This window comes from Loxodonta africana, chromosome 3 (genome assembly GCF_030014295.1).
Source record: "Loxodonta africana isolate mLoxAfr1 chromosome 3, mLoxAfr1.hap2, whole genome shotgun sequence".
In the NCBI taxonomy this organism is placed as follows: Eukaryota; Metazoa; Chordata; class Mammalia; order Proboscidea; family Elephantidae; genus Loxodonta; species Loxodonta africana.
Genome location: NC_087344.1, coordinates 7,785,722 through 7,810,904, shown reverse-complemented (window position 1 = coordinate 7,810,904; position 25,183 = coordinate 7,785,722). Strand labels below are relative to the sequence as shown.

General features: G+C 55.2%; 1 protein-coding gene across 1 annotated transcript in view; it reads left to right on the top strand.

The window, feature by feature from the left end:
• The window catches only part of PTPRS (protein tyrosine phosphatase receptor type S), a 132,125-nt gene that overhangs the window by 26,236 nt on the left and 80,706 nt on the right, over positions 1-25,183 (top strand). The window contains exon 2 of the mRNA XM_064280341.1: positions 24,189-24,375. Within this exon, the coding sequence (XP_064136411.1) occupies positions 24,285-24,375 (91 nt within the window). The 5' untranslated portion in view covers positions 24,189-24,284. The remainder of the gene's footprint in view (positions 1-24,188; positions 24,376-25,183) is intronic.

Sequence of the window (25,183 nt, the reverse complement as noted above, 5' to 3'; positions counted from 1 at the left end):
CACCGGGTTGCAGAGCCAGTGACATGGGGCCTGCGGCTGGAGTTTGAGGCTCTACCAGCTCCAGGCTCTGCTAGGGCTCCAGGGGCAGAAATCCCAAGATTTGTCTGTGGCTTGTGTTGATTGCGACGTGCAGGGTGTCAGCTTGGCACCTGAAGGCGGCTGAAGCCCAGAGAGGTTAAGGCACTTGCCCAAGACCACACAGCACATGGTTCACATGCCCTCCAGCCCCTGGAGAGGGCAAATGCCACTCCTGTCTTTTTTCTGTGTGTTTTCCATCCCCAAGTTTGCCTGCTTCAGTCTGTGGTGGTTTCTAGGCTCCCCTCAGCTCCAACTTGGCAGCCAGCTCTCACCTCCTCGAGCTCTGGGCCCAGGGCCCGGTACCAGGTGGGCTTGGAGCTGAGGGTCTTGGTGTGTGCCCCTCCTCCTTATACCTAGGGTTCCCTTTACCCGGTTCCCTTACCCCTCTCCCCATGCCCCCACCAACAATGGAACAGAAAGGAGAGCACCCGAGTGAAATTATATACACATGAACATATAAAAATTAGTTTAGGAGCCGGGCCAAGAACCACTCGCGCTTGGCCGGGCATTGTGGGTAATTCATTGCCTATTACCATAAAAGCCAGAGCCGGGCTGACAGGCGGCTGCGGGGCTTTTGTTTAAGATTCTGATGAATATATAATCTCTCTTCCAGCCTGGAGCCCACAGTCCCCCAGCTGCCATCAGACCTCCTCCCACCTTTCCCACGTCCCCCCAGTAAGAATGTCCACAGGCTCGCACCCCAGGGCAGGCACGTCTGGCCTGCTCAGAAGCAAGCTCAGGCCTGGCGTCCCCCAGGACTGCTTTGGAGAAGTTTGGGTTGGCATTCGATGCCTGCTCCAGTCCCTGATGATCCCAGGGTTTGCACTGTGGTCCCAGCTCTGGGCTGGATTCCCTCACTTTTTCACTCAACTATTGGGCTCCGACTGTGTGCTGGGCCCCATGCAGGCACTGGGGACACAGAAGCAACCAAGATGGATGTGGTCCCTGCCTTTGTGGAGTCCAGGGGGGACAACGGATGAGTAGACAGGCATTTATCCCTGTTTAAAGATTTCCTACATCTTGCCTGGGAGATGGAAATGAAAACAACGAGGTATCATTTCTTGTTCATCCACTTGGCAAAAATGATTGAAGTGAGGTAATACCCAGGGTGGCCCCGGCAAGGGGTAACATACCATATGGGTACCAGGGGCAGAGGAGTTAATCGACATTGCTGCTTTGCAACATCTTTTATTTTTAATTTACTTTTCTGGCTAGATAACGCGTGCATGTGGGACAGAATTCAGGACGCTGGGAATAATGCACAGGGGAGTCTCCCTCCTGCTCCCTACATCCCTAGCTCCTCTCCCTCCAGAGGCAGACACTGTGTCTCCTAGATCAGGGGTCAGCAAACTTTTTCTCTGAAGGGCCAGATAGTAACTCTTTTTTGGCTTTTGTGGGCCGCCTGGTCTCTGTTGATTCTAACATCTCTGCTGATGTAGCTTGGAAGCAGCCAGAGGCAATGCATGATGAATGGGCATGGCTATGTGCCAATAAAGCTTTATTGACAAAAACAGGTGGAGGGCTGGATTTGGCCCGTGGGTTGTAGTTTACCCATGCCTGCTCTCAAGCAGCACGGTCAATAGAGCTTTCTGCAATGACAGAGATGTCCTTTAGCTTTGCTTTCCAATACAGGAGCCACTGTCTGCAGGTGGCTGTCGAGCGCTTGAAATGTGGCCAGTGCGACTGAGGAACGAAATGTTTAATTTTATTCCATTTTATGGAATTTAAATAGCCACATGTGGCGAGTGGCTACAGTGTAGTTATCTGAGATGTGTGACTATTCAGTAAGCGTACAGATTTATAGTCTTTTTTTTTTTTAACCAAATGGTAGCATCTTTTGCATGCTGTTCTGCACCTTTCTTTGATTTTGTTTTCACTTAAAAATATGGTATCTTATAAGTAGTCTCATAATTGTACATCTGGTTTCCTCATTTGAAAAAACATTTTTTGTTGTGGTAAATATGTATAACATAAAAATTGCCATTTTAAAACATTTTTCAGTGTACAGTTCAGTGGCATTAAGTACATTCGGGAGCCCTGGTAGCACAGTGGTTAAGAGCTTAGCTGCTAACTAAAAGCTTAGCAGTTCAAATCTACCAGCTGCTCCTTGGAAACCCTATGGAGCAGTTTTACTCTGTCGGATAGGGTCACAATGAGTTGGAATCAACTCGATGGCAATGGGTTTGGTTTTGGTTTTAATGTACATTCATAATGTTGTTCAACTACCACTGCTTTCTATTTTCAAAACATTTTGTCACCCGAGACAGGAACTCTGTATTCTTTAAGCAGTAGCTCCCCGTTCTCCCACCCCTGATGATCTCTAATCTACTTTCTGCCCCTGAGTTTACCCGTTCTGCATTTTTCATGTAAGTGGGATCAAACGTTCTTTGTCCTTTTGTGTCTGGCTCCTTTCACTCAGCATGTTTTCAAGGTTCATCCATGTGCTAGCATCTATCAGAACTTCATTTCTCTTTATGGCTGAGTAATACTCCATTGTCTGGCTGGACCACATGGTGCGTATCCAATCACCTGCTGATGGACACTTGGCTTGTCTCCGCCTTTTAGCTATTGTGAAGCATGCTGCAGTGAACATTGGTGTACACGTGTCTGTTTGCATCCCTGCTTTCAAGTCTTTTGGTCCATACCTAGGAGCGGAATTGCTGGTCATATGGTAATTCTATGTTTAACTTTTTGAGGAGCTGCCAAACTGTTTCTACAGCGGCTGCACCATTTTACATTCCTGCCAGCAATGCTTGAGGGTGCCAATTTCTCCACATTCTCGCCAACACTTGCTATTTTCTAGATTTTTTAATAATAGCCCTCTTGGTGTGAAGTGGTATCTCATTGTGATTTTGATTTGCTTTTCCCTGATGACTAATGAGGCTGATCATCGTTTCATCTTGATTCCTTTTCACAGCTGCATAGTATCCCTTGTGTCACTGTTTGATCCTCTGTACCATTAGTTATTTAGCCAGTCCCCAATTGATGGGCGTGTAGGCTGCTTCAAGTCTTTGGCTGTGCGGACTTGCTGCAGTTGTCGTTTCGTGGGAATGTATCTGTTGGATAGATTCCCAGAGGTGGCGTTAGCAGCCCCAAAGGGAATACGCAAACTTCCTTTTATAAGATAACACTCGGCTGTCCTCCTTGCGGACTGTGCTGATGGACACGTTCCCAATTGCGTGGGGGGGGGGGGGACCTGGTTGTTCAGAATTAACCATAAAGACCTACCACCCCATAACAAGACCTGCTACCCCTTAAGCAGACCCACAATCCCATAATCAGGCCCACCACCCCACAAGCAGACCCTCCATCCCATAACCAGATCCTCCACCCCATAACCAGATCCGCCACCCCACAAGCAGACCCGCTACCCCCTAAGTAAACCTTCCACCCCATAACCAAGCCATCTACCCCATAACCAAGCCCTCTACCCCATAACAGACCCTCCACCCCATGACCAGGCTCTCCACCCCATAACCAGACCCTCCACCCCATAACCAGACCCTCCACCCCATAACCAGACCCTCTACCCCATAACTAGACCCTCCACCCCATAACCAGACCCTCTAGCCTATAACTAGACCCTCTACCCCATAACCAGGCCCTCCACTCCATATCCAGACTCTCTACCTCATAACTAGACTCTCCAACCCATATCCAGACCATCCACCCCATAACCAGACCCTCCACCCCATAAGCAGACCCATCACCCCACAATCAGACCCACCACCCCACAATCAGACCCACCACCCCACAATCAGACCCACCACCCCACAAGCAGACCCACCACCCTGCAACCAGACCCTGCACCCTATAATCAGGCCCTCCACTCCATATCCAGACCCTCCACCCCGTAACCCAGAACCTCCACCCCATAACCAGAAGCCACTATCCCATAATCAGACCCACCACCCTGTAAGCAGACCCTCCACCCCACAACCTTACCCGCTACCCCAGCGCCCACCTCTCAGCATGAGCAGGAAAGAGAAATGCTTCGGCAAGGGCCTGGGAGACATCAGCGTGGAGGCTGAACACGGCGCTGGGTGAAGTCGGGAAGAACAGAGGCAGCCTAAGTGTCCGTCAGCTGGGGACTGGAGAGTAAACGGGCCCAGTCTGGTAGTGAAGATTACAGGGCAGGTGCGAGGAGGCCAGGGATGTATGTGTTCCGTAGATACAGTGCCTTGTGTGTGAACAAGAGCAAGTTGCAGGAGATAAACAGGGATACAGTTTCGCTTAAGAAGTTGCCCTGGGCTCTGTGATTACTGTCAGGTACTTGTTGCGGTCAGTCGCTGTGGAGCTGACTCCAGCTCATGGTGACCCCATGTGTGCAGAGTAGAGCTGCTCCCTAGGGCTTTCAAGGCTGTGACTTTTCAGAAGCAGATCACCATGCCTTTCTTCCGAGGTGCCTCTGGGTGGGTTTGAACTGCCAACCTTTAGGCTAGCAGTCAAGTGCACTTGTGCTGCTCAGGGACTCTCTGCCCTGGGTTCTAGAGTCACGTTTGGTTTGTAACTACGTGAGACAGGCGTGCAGAGATTCACAGAAGCCGGTAACAAGGGCGGCTTCTGGGGGCAGGCAACAGGGACTGTCTCTTCCTCTCCGCCTCCCTACGTCATGTGCCAGGTGCTCGCCATGGGGACTTTGAAGGAGCACATTCCCTGCCCTCCTGTAGCTGGCACTCCAGAGGACGGAGAGTAAACCAAATGGAGAGAAGTGCAGCGAACGTCAGGGGCTGGGACGTGGCTTTCTTGCTGTTGTTGGGTGCTGTCAAGTTGATTCCTACTCATAGCAACCCTGTGTGACAGCAGAACTGCCCCACTGGGTTTCCTAGGATGTCATCTTTATAGGAGCAGATTGCCAGGCCTTTCTCCTGCAGAGCTGCTGGGTGGGTTTGAATCGCCAATCTTTTGGTTAACAGCTGAGAGCTTGACTGTTGCACCACCAGGGCTCCTTATGTTGCTCTGTTTATTGTACGTTTGTGTGCCGTCCAGTTGATTCTGACTCATAGCAACCCTATAGGACAGAGTAGTACCACCCCATAGGGTTTCCAAGGAGCAGCTGTTGAATTCGAACTGCCAGCCTTTTGGTTAGCAGCCTGAGTTCAGTTTCAGAGAAGGACGATGAGGCATGCCAGAGGAGACAAACTTTTAAATAGGTGGCGTGGAGAACCTCACTGAGAAGGTGTATCACCAGCACCCAGGACAGCGCCTGGCTTTAGTGGTGACCAAGACTGAGTCCTGCCTTCACACAGCCAGACTAAAGGGAAGACAACCCCACAGCCGGACCCTCCACCCCACAGCGAGAACCTCCATCCTGCAGCCAGACCCCACAGCTGGACCCTCCACCCCATAGCCAGACCCTCTACCCCATAGCCGGACCCTCCACCCCACACCAGACCCTTCACCCCACAGCTGGACCCTCCACCCCATAACTGGACCCTCTGTCCTATATCCAGACCCACTACCCCATATCTGGACCCTCTACCCCATAGCCAGACCCCAGCTTTGATTAGGGGCTGTACAAGATCCGGCTTTGGAGACCTCTCTTCTGGCCTGTGCCTTGGTTTTCTTGATCGTCACAGATCTTGAACCCACAAAAATCAGTCCCCTGATGTATCAAATAGCCCATCCCCCTCTGTGCACAAGTGGGGAAGCTGAGGCCCAGAGAGGACAGAGACTTGCCCAGGGCCACATAGCTCCTTGAGGAAGAATCTGGAAAGAGCACTTGTGCCTTCTGCCTCCCATGGGCCATGATCTCCAAAGGGGGACCTGCCACAGGGATGACTGTTTTTAGGCTGGCCTGTGGAGGAGGTGTCTGGCAGCATGGGGCCACACGGACCGACAGTGACTCCCTCTTCTGTTCCTAACACTTCATGGAGTAGCCCTGATGGTGCAACCATAAAGTGCTCAACCACTAACTGAAAGGTTGGCAGTTTGAACCCACCCAGGCGCTCTGTGGGAGAAAGACTTGGCAATCTGCTCCCATAAACATTACAGCCTAGAAAAGTCTATGAGGCAGATCTACTCTGTCACATGGGCTCACTATGAGATAAAATAGATTCGATGGCACCTAACAACAACACTTCAGAGAGAAAGACTCAGTCTGGTGTAGGGTTGTCTTTAACACCCAACACCTGCCAATCTCTTTATAACAACTTCCAGTCAGGCTGTTGGTGCTGGCAACAGCATCCAGCGAAAAGGGAAGAACTTGCTACATCTCTTCATTGTATCTTTCTTGTATCATTGTATCACTTTCAAGGCTGGGTAGAGAATATGGTCTCCCTTAAAAGCCAGTTTTGTCATCCAGTTGATACAGACTCATGGAGGCCACATGTGTGTCAGAGTAGAACTGTGCTCCGCAGAGCTTTCAGCGGCTGTTTTTTTTTTTTAATATCACCAGGCCTTTATTCTGAGGCTCCTCTGGGTGGCCTCAAACCTCTAACCTTTTTTTTTTTTTTTTAATTAATATTTTATTTTTGGTGAAAATATATAGAGCAAAACCCGGTCCCATTCCACTGATCAGTAGTGACATTGGTTACGTTCTTCACATTGTGCCAACATCCTCATTATTTCCGTTCTGCTTGTTTCTCTCCCACTGACTTAGGCTCCCTGCCCTACAGCCTTCTCGTCTGTGCTTTAAAATAGCAGTTATCCATTTGGTCTCATATAGATTTTTTTTTAAAGAACACAGTACTCACGGGTGACAACCTTTATTTTTTGAGCTAAACTATTACTTAATTTAAAAGGTGGCTTCAGGGGATGGTTTCGATTCAGGGTTTGAAGAGTAACTCAGGTCCGTAGTCTCGGGGACTCCTCCAGCCTCAATACCTAAAAAAAAAAAAACAAAAAAAACCTGTTGCCATTGAGTCTATTCCAACTCACAGGGACCCTATAGGACAGAGTGGAGCCACCCCATAGAGTTTCCAAGAAAGGCCTGGTGAATTCGAACTGCGACCTTTTGGTTAGCAGCTGTAGCACTTAAACACTACGCCACCAGGGTTTCCGTCCAGCCTTCATAGGTCCAGTAAATCTGGATTCTTGGAGAATTTGAATTCCTGTTCCACGTTTTTCTCCCTTTGTATCAGGATCCATCTGTCGTGTCCTTGAGCAGAATTCCAACCTCCAACTTTTGGGTTGGCAGCTGAGCGTGCTAACTATTTGCACCACCCAGGGACTCCAGGCGGCCCGTACAACGTGCCTTATAAAGTTAGTAAATTAAGGGAAAGGCACAGGCAGTTTAAGGAACGAGGGAAAGCTACGGCAAACATCGTGAGCAAGGACAGGAGGGTGTTTTGGGAGGCCGCACCTGCCCTCTTCAGGGGCTTGGAGAGCACCATCGTTGGGAAAGGTGCTTGAATGGGAGACACACAGGCTCCTTGTGGAGAGGATGTGGTCAGATCCATTAAAACGGCCGCAGCTGGCTCTAAGTGGGAGACGGCAGCAGGCCTGGCAGGGGCCCAGCCTGGCTGACCGGGCCTGGTGGGGGACAGCCCTTCCGCCCTCCTGTCTCTGGCTGAGTCAGCGTGCTGGCTGAGGCGCCAGCTGCAGAGAGGAGTGTAGCCGCGGCTGGGGCAGCCTGTTTTTCAGTTCTGCCGTGGGCCTGGTACGGGTGGACCTGGGTTCGAATCCCAACTGTGTGGCCTTCGCTGTCTGGGCCTGTTGCCTCATCTGGGAAATGGGGGTGTTTGAGGATGCCGTGTAGCTTACTAGGGGTCTGGGAACTGCTTGGAGACAAGCACTGTAGATAGTACCTGCTGACTTCTGCCTTGTCCAACAAAGTAGCCTTCCCCAGCCTGCAGAGCCAGCCTGCCAGGCTCCACAAAGCCTCTTAGGTATGCTTCTTCATCTAGAAAGCATTTATTGAGCACCTACTGTGTGTGAAGATCCTGGGGTTGCACAAATGCTTTGTGCTTGACTGTCAAAGGTTGGTGTTTTGAACCCACTCAGTGGCTCTGTGGAAGAGAAGCCCGGCAATCTGCTTCTATAAAGATGACAGCCAAGAAGCCCTATGGGGCGTTTCTGCCCTGTAACACATTGGGCTGCTGTGAGTTGCCATCGGCTTGATGGCAATGGGTTTTTGGTTTTTTTTTTTAAACTGTGTGCCAGGCCCTGGAATGCAGCAGTGGCCAAGACTGACCCTGCCCCACCCTCTCGGCTCCCACAGTCTCAAGCAGGGTGATCTCTAGAACTTTCTGCAGCGGTGGACATGGGCTATATCTGCACTCTCCAATATCATAGCCACCAGCCACGCTTGAAATGCGGCTGGTGCAACTAGGGAGCTGAATCTTCAATTCAATTTAATTTTCTTTAATTTTAATTATTTCCATTTAAGTAGTCACATGTGGCTAGTGGTCCCTGTAGTGGACAGCACAGGTCTAGACAGTAAGCAAATAAAGAAATAAAATTATTTCAGATGACAGTAAGTGCCAGAAAGAAAATAAAATAGGGGGTGTGGGATAGAGGAGGACAAGGATGCTGTCCGAGCCAGGGTGCTCAGTGAAAATGTCTCCAGGTGACGTTCAAGTGAGAACTGAATGGTGAAAAGGAAACTGCCATGAAAATGGGAGGAGGGCATTCCAGGCAGAGGGAACAGCCCATGCAAAGGCCCTGAGGCAGGACTGGGCCTGGCGAGTTAGAGGAACAGCCAGTAGGCCCTTGTGGCTGGAGCAGAGTGGGTGAGGGGGGAAAGAAGAAGGGAGGGCAGTGACTGGAGAGGGCAGGTTGTGCAGGGCCCTGTGGGCCCCGGGGAGGACTTGGGCTTTTACCTGGGGGAGGTGGGAGCCCTGGAGGGCTGTGAGCAGAGGAGGGACAGGCCTGACTCAGGCGCTTAAGGGCACCCTCTGGTTGCCGTGGGAAGGACAGGCTGTGGGGGACAAGGCGACTGCCCTGGTCCAGGAGGGCGATGATGGGGCTAGACCTGGGGTGGTGGTGCACAGAGAAACATGGGCAAACTTGAGAATATTTGCAGACTGACAGGATATGGGGGTGAGGAAAGGAGAGAAATTGGAGCCAACTCCTGGGTCTGGCCTGAGCCTCTGGAAGAATGGAGCTGCCATTCTCTGAGACGGGATGACACGGGAGGAGTGAGTTTGCTGGATCCAGCTGTACCTGCAGGTGTCCCAGATGTGTCCAGAAGGAGAAAAAGGTCACTGGGCCTGGGGAGCCAGTGAGTGAAAAGGTAGGTAAGGAGCCAGACATGCCCATGGTGGGCAGCATGCCTGCTGCGGTGTGGCTGGCAGGCAGACATGGCGCCAGGCCGTGATGGGAGTGTGGGCGAGGTGGGCCCTGGCGAGTTAACACACGCTTGCTGCCCCAGGTCATGAATGCCATGCTGAGTGGGGAGGGGCCCTCAGGCATGGGGCCATTTCTGGGGCCTGGAACCCAGAGAAGCTGCCTAACTAGTTTCTATCTCGCTATGGAAGCTGAGGGTGTGGAATCTTGTGATTGTACCTAAATGAAACATTCAGAAAATTTTTCTGTAACCATGAGACAAGTGGGACAGGCCCAAGGAGGAGAGTGTCTTTCCTATGGGCATCCAGGACATAGTTCTCTTTCAGGACCCCAAATCAGGACAGATGTCAAAGGCTTTGAGGTCATCCTGAGTTACCTCCTCCTTGGAAGTTATCTACAGTTTCCTCTGTGGTTGTCTGTCATAGTGTTGTTTACGGTGGAGAGCAATGCCCATATCCAGCTAGTGGGGAGCGATTCAACTCTGTGGGCTGGACACTGGCACATGGTCTTATCATGGTGATTCCCATTTAAAAAGAAAAGTACACATTTGTGCACATAGAACAAAAAAGCTGGAAGGAAGCAATCTGCCTCCGGGCCTTTGCACTGCTGCTCTTCCTGCCTGGAGCTCTGTTCCCATAGGTGTTTGCATGTCTGATTTGCTCACAAGCTCCATCCAGGACTCAAATGTCACCTCTTCTAAGTGGCCCTTCAAATGTTCCCAACTGTGGACCCTCACAGCTCATTTTAATCTTCATTTTGGTGCCTCTCAGCACTACCCAGCATTATGCTATCAACAGTGTTTTTTCTCTGCATCCATCTGTCTTCCACATTTGTCCGTGAGTCCCATGAGGGCGGGGAACTGGCTCTGTCATGCTCACCACCGTGACCCCAGCAGCCAGGCACACAATAGGCACTTGATCAATGTTTGTGGAAAGAATGAATGAAAATGACCAAGTGCGAACGGATTCTGTGCAGCCAAGGAGTGGATTATGGGTAATTTTTATTTTCTCCTTTATGCTGATTTCTCCCAATTTTCTGCTGCACGCGCCTATTTTATAATTAGAAGAAAAGTTATTTTGAAAAAAAAAAAATTACCCCCAAATGTCCCAGCTGTGGGAACTGACGTGATCCAGTCCTGTGCTGCTCCCAAGGGCAGCCGTCTCCCTGGGTGCGTGCAGAGGACGAACTGACCAAACGCTCCCTTCAGGGGCTTCCAGGGTTAGCCCTCAAGGGCACTGGGTGGGTGGGGCAGTCAGGGAGTGCTGCCTGGAGGTGGCAAGACTGAAGAGCCAGGTGGGTTTGGAGTAAGGAGAGAGAAACTGAAGGCCCTGCACTGGGTAGGTAAGCACCAAGGGGCTGGGAAGTGTGGGGCAGGCCTTGAGGCCCAGCAGGGGGTGTCCGCTTTCCCGGTGGGTTTGCAGGTGATGCACACCCAGGGCCAGGGCAGGCCTGGCACCCTCAGAATTCTTGTAAAAAACAAGAACAAAAAACAGTTGCCATTGAGTTGATTCCAACTCATGACAACCCCATGTGTTTCAGAGTAGAACTGTGCCCCATAGGGTTTTCAATGGCTGGTTTTTCGGAAGGAGATTGCCAGGCCTTTCTTCTAAGGCACCTTGGGGTGGACTCGAACCTCTAATCTTTCATTTAGCAGCCAAGTGCATTAAGTGCTTGCCCCGCCCAGGGACTCCTCGTATTGTCATAATTCAGAACAAAAGCAATAAAAATAGCTAATTGAAGGCAAGTGCTGTTACTACCCCTGCTTTACAAATGGGAAAACTGAGGCTCAGAGAGGCGAATTAATGTGTCCAGGGCCCCACAGCCAGGCCACTGACCTGAGCACGGGTCCCAGCTCATGAAAGTTCTCCCTCTGCCCCTCACCTCCATTTCCGTGACGTGGAGCTGATGTGGGTGACATCCTCCTAGGCCCTGGCCCTGGGCTTCCAGGGCCACACTAACATCTGGCGACCAGGGGCTCATCCGCCTTATCACACTGCATGGCTGAGGTTCACTTTCCCCACCTGTGAAGTGGGCATCACGTGGGCATCTGCTGGTCTTAAAGCCAAGATGAGATAAAGCAGGAAAATGCAGGCACAAAGTGGGTGTGGGCTCGACCTAGAGGGAGCAAAAGTGATAGCAGATTCTCATTGGTCCCTCTCTCTTCCTCCACGTGGTCCAGCCACTTCATTGCCCCCTGGACCTGAGCAGTCACCTCTGCCCTGGTCCCGGGCTCTGGCCCTCACCCCTGTCTGTTCCCCCTGCAGCCGCCAGAGGGCGCCCGTTAGCACCTGCTTCAGGGCCCATCCCACCTTTGCTCACAGCCCTCCAGGGCTCCCGGGTCCCTCAGGTAAAAGCCCAAATCCTCCCCACGGTCCACAGGGCCCCACACGACCTGCCCCATCCCTGCCCTGCCCTCCCCTCTTCTTTCCCCCTCTCTCACTCTGTTTCAGCCACACAGGCCTCCTCACTTTTCCTCCAACTTACCAGGCACTGTCCTGCCCCCAGGGCCTTTGCATGGGCTATTCCCTCTGCCTGGAAGGCTTTTGCTCCCATATCCATATCTCCTTTCCCTCACCTCCTTCAGATCTTTGCTCCCACTTCCCAACCATCCTATTTAACAGGGGTCACCCCTCCCTGCACACCCACCTTCCTGCCTGCCTTGTTCTCCTAGCGCTTGCTAACATCTGACCCGCCATGCATTTTCTTTCTCTGTTATCCCACTGAGCGTCAGTTCCACAAAGGTCTTTGTCGGTCTTGATCACTGCTGCGTCCCCAGGGCCTAGGACCTGGCCTGGCACACAGTTGTTAGTTGCCGCCAAGTTGGCTCTGACTCATGGCAACCTTATGTACAACAGAGAGATATGTTGACCAGTCCTGTGCCATCCTTGTGATTGTTGGTACGTTTGAGTCCATCGTTGTTGTGGCTATTTGGCACGCAGTAGGTGCTCAGAAAGGAGTCCTGGAGCAGTGGTTAAGTGCATGGTTGCTAACCAAAAGGTTGGCTGTTTGAACCCACCCAGCAGCTCTTTGGGAGAAAGACCTGGTGATCTAAAGATTACTGCCTAGAAAACACCATGGGGCCGTTCTGCTCTGTCACATGGGGTCGCTGTGAGTTGGAATTGACTGGATGGCACCTAACAACAACTGGCACTCAGAAATGTTTGTCTAAAAAATGGCAGGTGTAGACACTGCTTAGTGACAGGGACACTGCAGTGCGATGTTTGGGGGTGAGTGAGGTTAGGGGGGCCGCTCCTTGGTGAGGACAGTCATTACCGTTCATGTAAGTGTTTGCTGAGCACCTATGTGTGCCATGTCCTGTGCTGGGCTCTGCAGAAACGGTGGTGACCAAGACAGACCCATCCTGCCCTCCAAGGACATAGTCTGGTGGGGGTCTGCCCCGTATCACACACCTGTGGGCAGACAGCAGCCATGTCCATCCAGACAGCATGCATCCATTGAGTGCCTGTTGTATGCCTGGCTTCCATTATTGTTGTTAGGTGCCATCTAGTTGATTCCAACTTATAGCGACCCCATGTGACAGCGTAGTTTCCTAGGCTGTAATCTTTATGGAAGCAGATCACCTGCTCTTTCTCCTGCGGCCCTGCTGGGTGGGTTTGACCCACTGACCTTTCAGTTAGCAACCAAGTGCTTAACCGTTGCAGCACCAGATGGGGAAACTGAGGCTCAGAGAGGTGCAGGTTGTTGACTGAGGTTCATATACTGGGTGATCAGAGCTGTGATGGGGGGCTCAGGGTGCTGTGCAGAGGGACCATCCAGCCAATGGGGAGGCCAGACTCGGGTTTCATTCCAGGCTCAGATCTCCCCCCGTGTCGGGGTGGCTGTGTTCCCAGCCCAGTGCGGTCACCGCCATTGCCACCATCACGTGGGAGCAGGAGGTCATCTCCAAAGAGACCTGGGCGAGAGGCCCGGAAGGGGGCTGCAGGCCCTTGGCCACCATTCCTGGGTCCTGGGTGGCCCAGACATGGTCACATCTGCCGCCGGTGACACAGCAGCTGTGCTAGTCCTAACAACACCCATTGAGCGTCTGTTGTATACCTGGCGTATATTAACCATTTGCTGTCAAGTGGACTTTGACTAACGGTGACCCTATGTGTGTCCAAGCAGAATTGTGGTCCACAGGGTTTTCGCTGGCTGACTTCCTGGGAAGAGATCACCAGGTCTTTCATCCAAGGTGCCTCCGGATGGACTCAAATCTTCAGCCAGAGCCGAGCGTGTTAACCGTTTGCACCATCCAGGGACTCCTGGCTTATGTTTTTGTTGCTGAGTGCTGTCGAGTCGATTTCAACTCGTGGCAACTCACGTGTGACACAGTAGAACTGCCGCGTTGGGTTTTCTAGGCTGTAGTCTTTACAGGAGCAGATTGCCAGGTCTTTCTTCCATGGTGCCTCTAGGTACGCTCAAACTGCCAACCTTTCAGTTAGCAGTCAAGCAAATTCACTGTTAGCACCACCCGGGGGCCCTGGCTTGCATTACAGGTGGGGCACCTACTACATGCCTGATGGCATTTCCGGAGGTCCCACTGTGTGCCCTGGGGAGCCGAGGAGGCTACGGTGTACAATTACACACCCTCATTGACACAAAGCTCCTCCCGTGTGCCCAGCATGGAGCCAGGGTGGGGCTCCATAAAGCACCTACTGTGTGTTTCTGTGGGGTGGGGCTGTGGGGGGAAGTGGAGAGGTCGCAGCCACCTGTGTTAATCGGCACCTGCTGTCTGCTCCGTTGTACAAGGGCAGGTGGGGCGTTTGTGTCCAGATCTTGGCAGAGCAGCTACTATGCGGCCATCACTTTGGGGGTGCCAGCTCAGCACCCTGAATGTTGGGGGATTATTTGCTCCATTTTGCAGAGGAGAAAACTGAGGCACAGAAATGGAGAAGGGCAGGCTGGGATCACCCGAGTAGAGGAGGCATTGGGTGCTGGGGCAGGGGTGGACCCTCTGAGGGGGCCACAGCAGGGTATCCCAGACCGCTTCACGGGCTCTTGCGGGATTCCGTGCCCGTATGCCCCCATGAAAGCCCTGGTTTCACCTGAATCGGTTAGCCCCACTAGCTGGGGAGCCTCTGGAAGGTGGGGGCTGGTCTGACACTGCTCTCGTTGTTGTTGGGTGCCGTTCAGTGTCTTCCAGCTCGTAGCGAGCCCATGTGACGGAGTCGAACAGCCCCACAGTCTTCTTGGTTGTAATCTTTACCAGAGCAGGTCACCAGACCTTTCTTCTGCACAGCCGTTGGGTGGGTTCCAACTGCCAGCCTTCCGGTTAGCAGCCCAGTGCTTCATCACTGCTGCACCCTGTGTCCCCAGAAACATCCAGGGGGGCTTTAAATTTTACAGTGATTCGGCATTGGCGTCTGGAGCTTCAGGCCTCCCATAGCCTTGTTAGTAAGAGCTCAGGCCCTGGACCCAAACCTGGATTCCAATCTTTGTTCTTCCTGCCCTTGGGCAAGACATTTCTATGCCTCCGTTTACCCCTTTGGGAAATGCGGGTGATGATGAGGCCTGTCTCCTCGGGCTGACGTGCGGGTTACAGGAGCAGATTCAGTGCCCAAAAGATGCTGAGGTTTGTTCCAGAGCACTTATGGTGGAATGAGAGGACTCGTTGTCAGGGATGGCGAGCAGACGGGGTCCCCGCCCCTCCCTCGCCGCTTCCCTAAGCCCCCCAGACCCTCAGGACCTCCCCATCCCCTGGCGCCCCAGTGGAGTTTTCAAACCCGCACCCCGCGCAGCACGGTCCGGATTGGCTGCCCAGGCAGGGCCGCCCCTCCCCCTCCCAGTCCCCATCCCCGCCTCTCCCGGATCGGGTGTCGTGGGCCTGGCACTGGCGGCCCCATCTGTTTCCAATCTGGCCCTGCGCTCCCCGTCCCCCTCCTCAGGGTGGCGGGTGGGGTGGGGGCCTTTGCCACGGTGTCCTCCATTCATCCCCCTCAAACCGGGCCAGAGGACCCCCAGAGGGAGGGGGCTTCTTTCTGCCTGTCCCCCTCCCCCACCCCTGGGGTGTCGCTGTTGAGGGTGTCCTCTGCCGCTGGGTCTCCCATTCCCTCCAGCCTAGGAGGGAACCCTTCTGCCCCTTTCCCGACCTTCTGTATTTGGGTGTGTTCGGGAAGCCCTCTGCCCAGGGTCCCTAATTCATCCCCCTCCTCCGTTGCCATGGCCACGATCAGCGCTGGAGGGGAGAGAGGGGGCAGGGGAGGGGAGGGGCACCCTCTGGGACCAGGCTTCTGAGGGTAGGAGCTGGGGCTGCGCCCCTCGGGGTGACCGCCCCGCCGCCAGGCATGTTCACGTTGGGGACACTGTGCTGCATGAGCCCCCACTGACCTGCTAGACCCCCCCAGACGGGGCTCCCCTCTGGAGTCTCCGCCCCACTTCCGGCTGGGTCCCCGCCCCCAGCCCCGCCCGGGCCCCGCCCCCATCCCCGCCCCCAGGCCGCGCTCGCTGGGCCTGGCCTCTCCTGAGTCCTCGCTGCGCCTCCGCGCGCCCCAGGCGGACCGAGGGGGAGGGACGAGCTGCGGTGACCCGCGGAGGCAGCGCGCGGCGGAGGGGCGCAGGCCCCACTCCGAGCCGCAGGGTAAGTGCACCCCTAAACCCCCTTCCACTTCCAGGCCCAGTCTGTCCTGGGCTTTGTCCCCCTCCTGTTCCCCATGCTCCGAGGGGGGGGACCCGCATCCTCCCGCCCCACGCGCCTCCAGGGTTAGCGCTGCCCGCCGCTGCCTGGCACCCCCCCTCCACCCAGGCCGGTAACCCGCACTTTGGAAAAGTCTGGACCGTTATGCTCCGCGGGCCCCTCCCCCGCCCTTGCCCTGGCCCTCACCCTCCTCCCTCCCGGGGGCGGAGCCCAGCGCGGGCTGCCAGCCCGGGGGCGCTGCCATGGGGGCCCCTTTGGCATCCTTCCGCTGGGACCTGGAACGCGGGGGAGGTGGCAGGACCACGGTGAGGGCGTGGGGATCTGAGCCACCCTTTCCAAATCACAGAAAGTTTCCTGCTTTCCCGTTTGTCCCTGCGCCCCTGAGTCTGGGGATCCCAGGAAGACGCAGTGCCAAGGCTTTTAATCAACAGGGATGATGGGGCCCAGGCAGGGGCCTGGGGCCTTGGCTTTTGGGATGGTCTGGGCAACGCACATCAGTCCCACCTTCCCACTCCCCCGTTCCTGTCCCTAAACTGCATGCCTGCACGCCCCCCACCTGTGCTCCCATACCATGTCTCAGCGCACCTATTGTTACTCCCGTCCTCCTTCCCATGGTTTCTCCTAAGAGTCCTGGGTGGGCTGGCTTTGGGAACCGCCCCCGTTCCGGGGGAGTCCTGGGCTGACCCCAGTCCTCCAAGCCCTGTCTGCTTCACAGCCTCTCCTACACCCCGACAAGGCTTGAGCAGACTCCAGAGCAGACTGGAGGAAGTTGCAGCTAGAGGCTGTGCCAAGTTGGCCTTTCTGCCTGCAGTGGCCTCAGTTTCCCCATATGAAATGGGCAGGATTACAGCCCTGCATGGGGCTGAGCGTGAAGTAGGCACTTGTTGGTGAATGGAGGGGCTGCACTGTGTTCTTGGGGGAGGGGAGAAGGTCCCCATCTTGGGGGATGATAGGTGTGTGACAGGAACTCCCAGGATGCTTGGGGAGCCCAGAGGGGTCTTGATCTAGCCTGGGGCATCCAGGAGGGCTTCCTGGAGGAGGTGACAGGACCTGAGCATGAGCACCAGAGCTGACTTTTGATGGGGAGTGAGGAAGGGTGTGCTGGGTAGAAGGAAGTAAGCGTACAAATACCCGTATGGGAGCAAGAGGGCAGGGAGTTGGGGGACCAAGAGGGTGGGAGCATGATGGTGGTAGGCAGAGGTTAGTAGATGGTGGCAGATGGTAGATGATAGTCAGCAGAGGTCTTGTTTTTAACGCACAATGATGAGGAGCCGTGGAAGGCTTTAAAGCAGAGGAGGGGCTGAGCCAGACACAGCCACTCCCAGCCCCAGGGTGGGGGTGGGGGGTTAGAGCTGGGTGGAGGAAGGGTCCTGGGGTTGGGGGAGGAGTGGGGGGGCGGTTCTTGAGGCTCAGCTGGGATGGGGAAAGCTTACAGCTGTGCATGAAGGGCGAATTGCCAGGTGGGTCAGCTGGGGAAGGGTCCAGACAGTCTGGATGTTCTGCGAGCTGCAGTAACTTTTGAAAGGGCTTGTGGAAGGAGGCAGCGGGATAGGCACAGGGTCAGATCCTAAAGGACCTGAACACACAGCAGGGGAGCTGGGGAGCCCTGGCAGGTGTGTGAGCCGGGGAGGGCACCCCCAGATCTTGGCATCTCCCGCTGCTGCAGGAAGCCATCATGGGGGACACACAGGCAGAGGCCAGTCTGGCAGCTGGGCCCCTGGGGAGCGTGTACTCTGGGCTTATATGCAGCCCAGCCCCCTCCTCGCTGTGTGACCCTCAACCAGCAATGCCTCTCTCTGAGCCTCAGTTTCCTTATTTGTCAAACAGGAAGAAGCATGGGGAGTGTTTAATGGGGCTCAGTCCATGGGGACATCACTGATCCCACTCTCTGGGGCTGGGCCCGGATCCCTGCCCACCCCACCCTGCCACTCCTGGCTGCAAGGACCCTTGGGGACAGCGCCCTGACGCTCCATGTCTTTCCAGTAAAATGGATAGTCAATTAAAGTCAGATCCCTCGGCCCAGGTCTCAGACCCTTCCCGGAAGGGTGGTAGGGCCGACTCCACCCGGCCCTGCCCTGAGCCCATTTCCTGGTGGGGGGACAGTAAGGCCCCAAGGGGGGAGAGGGTTTGGCCGGAACCACTTAGAGTGCACCAGCGGCTACGAAGCGAAAGCCCGGGGTGGGCTCATTGGTCAGTCTCTGTCACCACTGATGGCGGGGCCCAGGGAGTTCAGAGGCTGGGCCCTGCCCCTGAGCCCTGGAAACGGGTCCCAGGCTGCAGGAACACCCCATGGGTTCTAAAGGAGGCTGGTGGGGAGGGGACAGGAGGTTTCCTGGGTCAGGGAACTTTTCTGTGAGCCCCATTCCCACCGCTGTCACTGTGCTTGCTCTCGCTGGGGTCCTCGGCTGCCCTGGGATCAGAATGGGGCAGAGGAGCCCTTGGGCCAGGGCAGGGCAGGGCACCCAGGCGTCCTCAGGCCTGGGAGGATCTGCCTTGTGCGGTGACACAGAGTCTGCTTGCTGCCCAGTGCTGGGTCATAATCACCCCTTTATGCTCCATGGATTGCGTGGGCACACAAGGCTGATTCCAGGACCGTGTGACCGTCGCCCCAGTGCCTGGCTGAAGTGGGTGCCCACTCACCCCCGTTAACGCTTCCTTAGCAGAAAGCCCCTGTGGTCCCCAGGAATTCAGCTGGGAGCCCCCGAGGCCACTCAGCAGGCCGTGCTGGGCCCAGAGAGGGTCATTCACCTCTATGCCGTCACACAGAGGCCCCAGGAATCCACACTCAAGTGATGAATTGTGGGCTTCGGACCTGGGCTCACCCCAGCTCGGAGTGAGGGACTGCTCCTCCATGAGCTTCGGTGTCCCCTCTGTCTCAGCCCGGCTGTGGACACAGAGGGGAAGCACTTAGCAGCCCTTTGTAGAGAAATGGCGGGGTAGGGCGGCTGCTGCCTTTCCTCCTTCCCACCTGGCTTAGCCTCATTTACCACACAGCTTATCTCCTGTGGCCCCATGGGTGGCTGGTCCCATCTTTGTGACCACACCAGTCCCCGGGAGCGTGGAGATTACTGCATCTTGCTAAGCAAAAGGTCGGCAGTTTGAGTCCACCCAGCAGCTCCTCGGGAGAAAGACCTGGAGATCTGCTCCCATAAAGATTAACCAAAAACTTGTTGCCGTCGGGTCAATTCCAACTCCCAGTGACCCTGTAAGACAGAGTAGAGCTGCCCCATAGGGTTTCCCAGGCTGTAATCTTCATAGGAGCGGATCGCCAGGTCTTGTCCCGTAGAGCTGCTGGTGGCTTCAAACTGCCGCTGACCTGTTGGTTAACAGCTGAGAGCTTAACCATCCTGCCACCAGGGCTCCTCCTATGAAGCTTACAGCCTAGAAAGCCCTATGGGGCAGCTCTACTCTGTCAACGTGGCGTCGCTGTGAATCAGACTCAACTTGAAGGCACCCAACAACAGGCAGTTGCCTTGGTTTCCCCGTCTCTGCAGTGACATGGCTGGGTGCCCAGGCACTTTTCTGCAAAGGGGGCAGGGCAGAGGGTTGACCAGGTACCACCATGGCCACATCCCTGCCTGCCCAGGACTGCCCAGGGCTCTTCGTTGCCCTGTGGGCCTGCTCCATGCCACCTCTCTGCCCTCATCTCCCACCTCCTTCCATGGGGTTCTCTGTGCTGCCTCTTGCTCTTCCTCATGCTGTTCTTTGTGCTGCGATGCCCCCCACCCCACTCCCATTCACCCTTTAATTCTCGGCCAGATAATAATAATAATGGCAATATTAAATCTGGAGGCATAGTGGTCCAGGCAGAGGGAATAGCCCGTGCAAAGGCCCTGGGGCAGGATGGGGCCTGGCAAATTGGAGAAACGAGGAGGCCCCTGTGGCTGGAATGGAGGGAGAGGGGGGAAGGGAAGGCAAAGAGGGGTGGGGCAGGGCATTCAGGGCCCTGTGGGCTGCAGGGAGGACTTGGGGTTTTGCCCAAGGGAGGTAAGAGCCCTGGAGGGCTGTGAGCAGAGGAGGGATGGGCCCTGACTCAGGTGCTCACTGGCCCCGTCTGGTTGCCACTGGGAGCACAGACTTGGGGGCAAGGGCAGGAGCTGGGGAACCAGGGCTTGAGGTGACTACACTGGGCCAGGGGAACGATAATGGAGGTGGGCTAGGCAGAGGCAGAGAGGGGGCAAGAAATGGGCAGATTTGAGATAGATTTTGAAGGCAGAGCTGATGGGACTTGCTGGCATTCTCCCTGACCCCTTCTAAGATGCCATACCCAGGATCTTTCAGGAAGCAGGATGGCCATGGAGCTTTTCAGGGTCCTACCTCTGGAGCCCTGGTAGCACAGTGGTTAAAGAGCTTGGCTGCTAACCAAGAAATCAACAGTTCGAATCCACCTGCCGTTCCTTAGGAACCCCATGGGGCAATTCTCCTTGGTCCTGTAGGGTCACTAGGAGTTGGAATCGACTCGATGGCAACTAGTTTGGCTTTTTGGATACCTCTATTCTGGAAAGTTCCTCCAGGAGGATCTGGGGCCTAAGAGACTCTGGGACTTTTAATCTTCTGTGGTGGTGTCTGACCCCCCTTCCCCAAGTCGGCTCTGTGCCTTTCTGCCCCTGTTCCTGCATCCCTCACCCATGCCTCTAAGGCCCCCAGCTGTGCCCCGTCCCCAGCAGGCTGGAGTGGTGAGTTTGGGGGAGTTGGGGGTCCATGGCCAGCCTTGTCTGTGCTTGGCTCAGCCAGGTCCTGCCCGGACACCGGGAGGGCGTGGGGCCCACAAGACTGGAGCTGCGGAAGCCAGGCAGTAATTAGAGGCTGCCTGGTTTTGGAGGTGGTTGCCTGAGCGCCCATGGGCAGTGGGGGACAGGGGAGGCAACTGTGACTGGGGCGTGCCTGTACCCACCTCCTACCCGGGCTCTCTGAGCAGGTGACCCCCACCCATGCCAGCGCATATTCCAGGGGAGGAGACTGAGGCTGGACTAAGGAGGTCACCACCCCAGGGTTTCAGCCCTTCTGGGCTGCAGGCTTGCTGAGCTGCCTTGATTTCCCCTGAGGCTCTCTGAACCCTGCTCCCCAGATGTGGCCACCAGGGATGGCTGTCTGTGGGCGGAACCAGCCACTGTGGTCACCCTGACCCCAGCTGGCCGAGAGCTCTTTTTCCCGGCTGGGGCCACCACCTTCCTTGTTGGCCATTTTTGCTCTTAAAGGGCCCCTGACCAGGGCCTGGGGAAGGGGCCGTGCTCTGGGCATCCGTCCCCACATCTGGCCAGTCCCCAACTTGTGATGTATGAGTGTGTATCTGTAGACTGTCGCCTGGCATGCATGTGTGTGAGGGAGGGATCTGACTTCGCATGTCTGTGTTTGTGGTCTGACTGTGTGCAGGGGTGGTCTGCTGACTGTGTGGCCTGTCTGTAGCCTGACTGTGCACACCTCCGTGCCTGTGATGTGTGTGTGGTGTTTATCTGGCTATGCTCCTGTATGTCTCTGACCTGACTGTGTGTTGATAGCTGCCTGTGGTCTGACCGTGTGGGTGTATTGCTTGCCTGACCTTGACCCTGTGCGTGTGTATATTGTCTGTCTGTGATCTGTGTGCACGTGTGCTTCTGATCTGACTTGTTTTCTTCTGTATGGTTGTGGTCCCTGTGTGTGTTCCAGCCCGATTGTGACCCTGTGTGTATATCTTGCCTGACTCCGTGTGTCTAATTTTGTGCCTAGCTCTGTTTGTGATCTCACTGTGCAAGCTGTATTTGCCCGACTGTGACCCTGGGTATGGATCTTGTCTGGCTGTGTATCTGTGGTCTCTGTGTGTACCTGTATACGTCTCTGTGTGTGTCTCTATATGCTTGTGGTCTAGGTGTGTATATTTCCAGCCTGACTGTGACCCTGCGTGTATATCTTGTCTGACTCTGTGTGTCTCTATATGCTTGTGGTCTGACTGTGTACGTGTGTAGTCTGCCCGATTGTGATCCTGCGTGTGTGTCTTTTCTGACTCTGTGTGTGTCTGGGGTCCGACTTTTCAAATCTGTGTCTGGGGTCTGATGTTATGCTTCTTTGGGTTATAGTCTGACTGTGTGCATGTTGTATCTGCTGGATGTGTATGTGTCCATCTCTTTTGGCTGGCTCTATGCATCTGTGTGTCTGCTTGTGGCCTGACCATGTGCATCTCTGTGGCCTCTGTCCAGCCTGTCCCAGTTGCCTGACTGTGTGCACATATCTGTACCTACATCTAGTTTGTATGTCTGTGGCCTGACTATGCAGATGGGTGTTGTCTGTCTGTGTGTGTGTGGCCTGACTCTGTGCATGTCTGTGGTCTGTGTGTGTGCCTTTGTCAGCCTGTGGCCTGTGTGTGTGCTCATCTATGTGGCCTGACTGTGCACACATCTGTGTGTGTCTGTGGTCTGACTGTGTGCGTGCCTGTGTGTGATCTGTCTCTCCATGGTCTGACTGTGTATGTCTGTGGCCTGACTGTGTGTCTGTGGTCTGACTATGTGCATGTCTGTGATCTTTGTCTCTCCATGGTCTGTGTTTGTGGTCTTAGCATGTCTGTGTGTGGTCTGTGTCTCTCCATGGCCTGTGTATTTGTGGCCTGACTGTGTGCATGTCTGTACCTTCATCTGGTCTGTGTGTTTCTGTTCTGCCTGCACACGTCTGTGTCTATACCCTGTCTGTACGTGTGGCCTGCATCTCTGTGATCTGTGTCTCTGTGGCCTGACCCTGCACGCGTATCCTTGTCTGTGTCTGGTCTGTATGTCTGCAGTCTGACTATGTGCATGTTGAGCCTCCTGTCCCCAGCCTCACCCATGACTCCGGGCACCACCAGCCCAGCCTTCCCCAGGGCTGGGTGAGGTGACCGCAGGCGGGTATTTTGGGACTCAGATTCACAGCAGCCACCCTGTCATTACATGGCCTTCATCTCTGCAGCCATGGCCTGAACCCACCCAGGGCACGCCTGGTGGGGTTATAGAGTGACTTGGCCCTCGGGCCTCTTCCTGGCCCTCTGCCCTGGCTCTGGCCGAGTGCAGACTGGGAGTGGGGGACTTGGCTTGGGACTCTAGCTGTGTGATGAGGGCACCCTTTGCCTTGGATGAGTTTGGGCTCTTGTGGGGGAAACACACCAAATGATTAACACTGGTATTTAACTGCAAACCATGGTGAACACAGTGAGGGATGATCTTAGTAATTTCTGAGGCTGTGGGACACGGAGTGCAGGGTGTTGGCCTTTGAAGGGCAGGGAGCGCTTCCCTGAGGAGGTGACGCTTGAGCTGGGACCCGTGGGAGGAGGAGGAGGCAGCCTTGGGGGGATGAGGTGGGGAGCAGCCATGGGGTGGAGCGGGACCAGCGTTCGGGCACAGGACACAGCAGGGACAAAGACTGAGGCGGACGGAGATCAGCCTGTGGGCTGCACCCTGAGTGAGAGTGGGAGGTGAGGTTGGTGAGAGCTTCCCCTGGGGGCAGCCGGAGCCACTGGAGGTGTTCGAGCCCGGGTGGGATACATAGGTGTGCGTGTTGGAAAGATCTGTCTGGTGGCCAGATTGTAGGGCCAAGTAGCAGCAGGGGACAGAGCAGGGGGCTCCAAGGAGTTGGGGGAGAAATGGCGTGTTTGGAGCACCCACGGGGCTGGTACTCAGTCCAAGATCAGGGTGCAGCCCAGGGTCAGGGCTCAGCCTCGATTGAGCTGGGATTGCTTGTGGTTGGAGCTTCATCTGAGGTTGGGGCTTGGTCTGGGGTCGGGGCTGAGCCCAGAGCTTGGGCTAGCTGTGGTCGGAACTCCATCCAGAGTTGGTGCTTGGTCCGGGCTCAGGACAAAGCCCAGAGCTGTACTCAGCTGGGTCAGGGCTCCATCCATGGTTGGAGTTGAGATTGTGGCTCAGCCTAAAGCTGGGGCTCAGCCAGGGTCCGGGCTTAGCCCAGGGTTGGGCCTCAGCTGGGGTCAGGGACTCAGCTACGGTCAGGACTCATCCATGGTTGGAGTTTGGTCTGGGACTGGGGTACAGTTTGGGGTTTGGGCTTAGCCCAGAGCTGGGGCTCTCCCGGGGTGGGGGCTCCATCTAGAGTCAGGGCTCAGTCTGGGGTGTGGTTCAGCTTGGGGTCACAGTTCAGTCAGGATTGGGGCTCAGCTGGAATTTGGGTACTCATTGCTTCCTTCCTGCCCTGCCCCCCTTCCACAACCCTCCCTCATCCTTCTGTGATCCTCCTCCTGCCTCTTCCATGCAGGCCACAGATTTTCCTGCTCATGGCCTTTCCATTGTCTCTGCAGACGCTGCCCCGTCTGACGCTTGGCTTGAGGCCTCTCTGTGAGGGACCCGGGGGGCCGTCCCCCATCCAGGGCAGAGGTTGGAGGTTGCTGCTAAGAATGGCGCCTACCCGGGGCCCTGGTGTGACGTCTGTGGTTGGTCCCGTGGGCCTCCTCGTGGTTCTACTCGTTGGAGGCTGCGTGGCAGAAGGTAAGAGAGGCTGGCGTGGGATGTGTGTGTATCCGTGTGTGTGTGTGGACACATGTTCCCACCTCCTCCCTGGGGCTTCCGGTTTTGCCAAGCAGAGCCCCTGCCCACCATGAATAAGGAAGCATAAAGCACCTACTGTGTGCTGAGAGATTCAGAGGTAAATAATAATGATATTTATGAAACAGTAACAGCAATGCCGATGATGCTTGCTTCCTGAGCATCAGACTCAGCACCAGGCCCAGCACTAAGCGCAGACATTATCGGCTTTAGTACCCTTGAGCCTCACAAAACCCCGCTGTGCCAGTTCTGTTAGCTTCTTGTTTTCCAGTGAGGGAAACTGAGACTTAGAGGGGCAGGGAATTCCTTCAGGTCACCCCTGAAAGTTGGTTCCCCTTCCCTCACAGCAGGTAGCAAATGCCAGCACCCGGTGGCAGACAGACCTTCCCTGGCAGTGCAGGAGCAGGAGTTGGGGACGGGGAGGAGTCAGGAGAGGCTTCTTGGGAGAGAGGGCATTGGAGCTGGGGCTTTGTGGATGTGTAGGAGTTTGCCAATGGCTAGGTCATTCCCTGGTGGAGGTGACAACACATGGAAAGGTCTGGAAGAGAAAGACGTTGGTGTAGTTTGGGGAAGGGTATGGCTGCATTTCTGGCTGTAACATGGGGAAGATGAGGGTCAATTCCAGGCCCAATGTCAAGACCCATGGTACCACAAGGGGCCTCAGAGGAGGTGTCCCTCAGGCCTGTTGGGGATCCAGGAGACCAGGTCAGCAGGGCCCCTTGTGAAAAGAGGCTGGGTTCTGCAACCATCC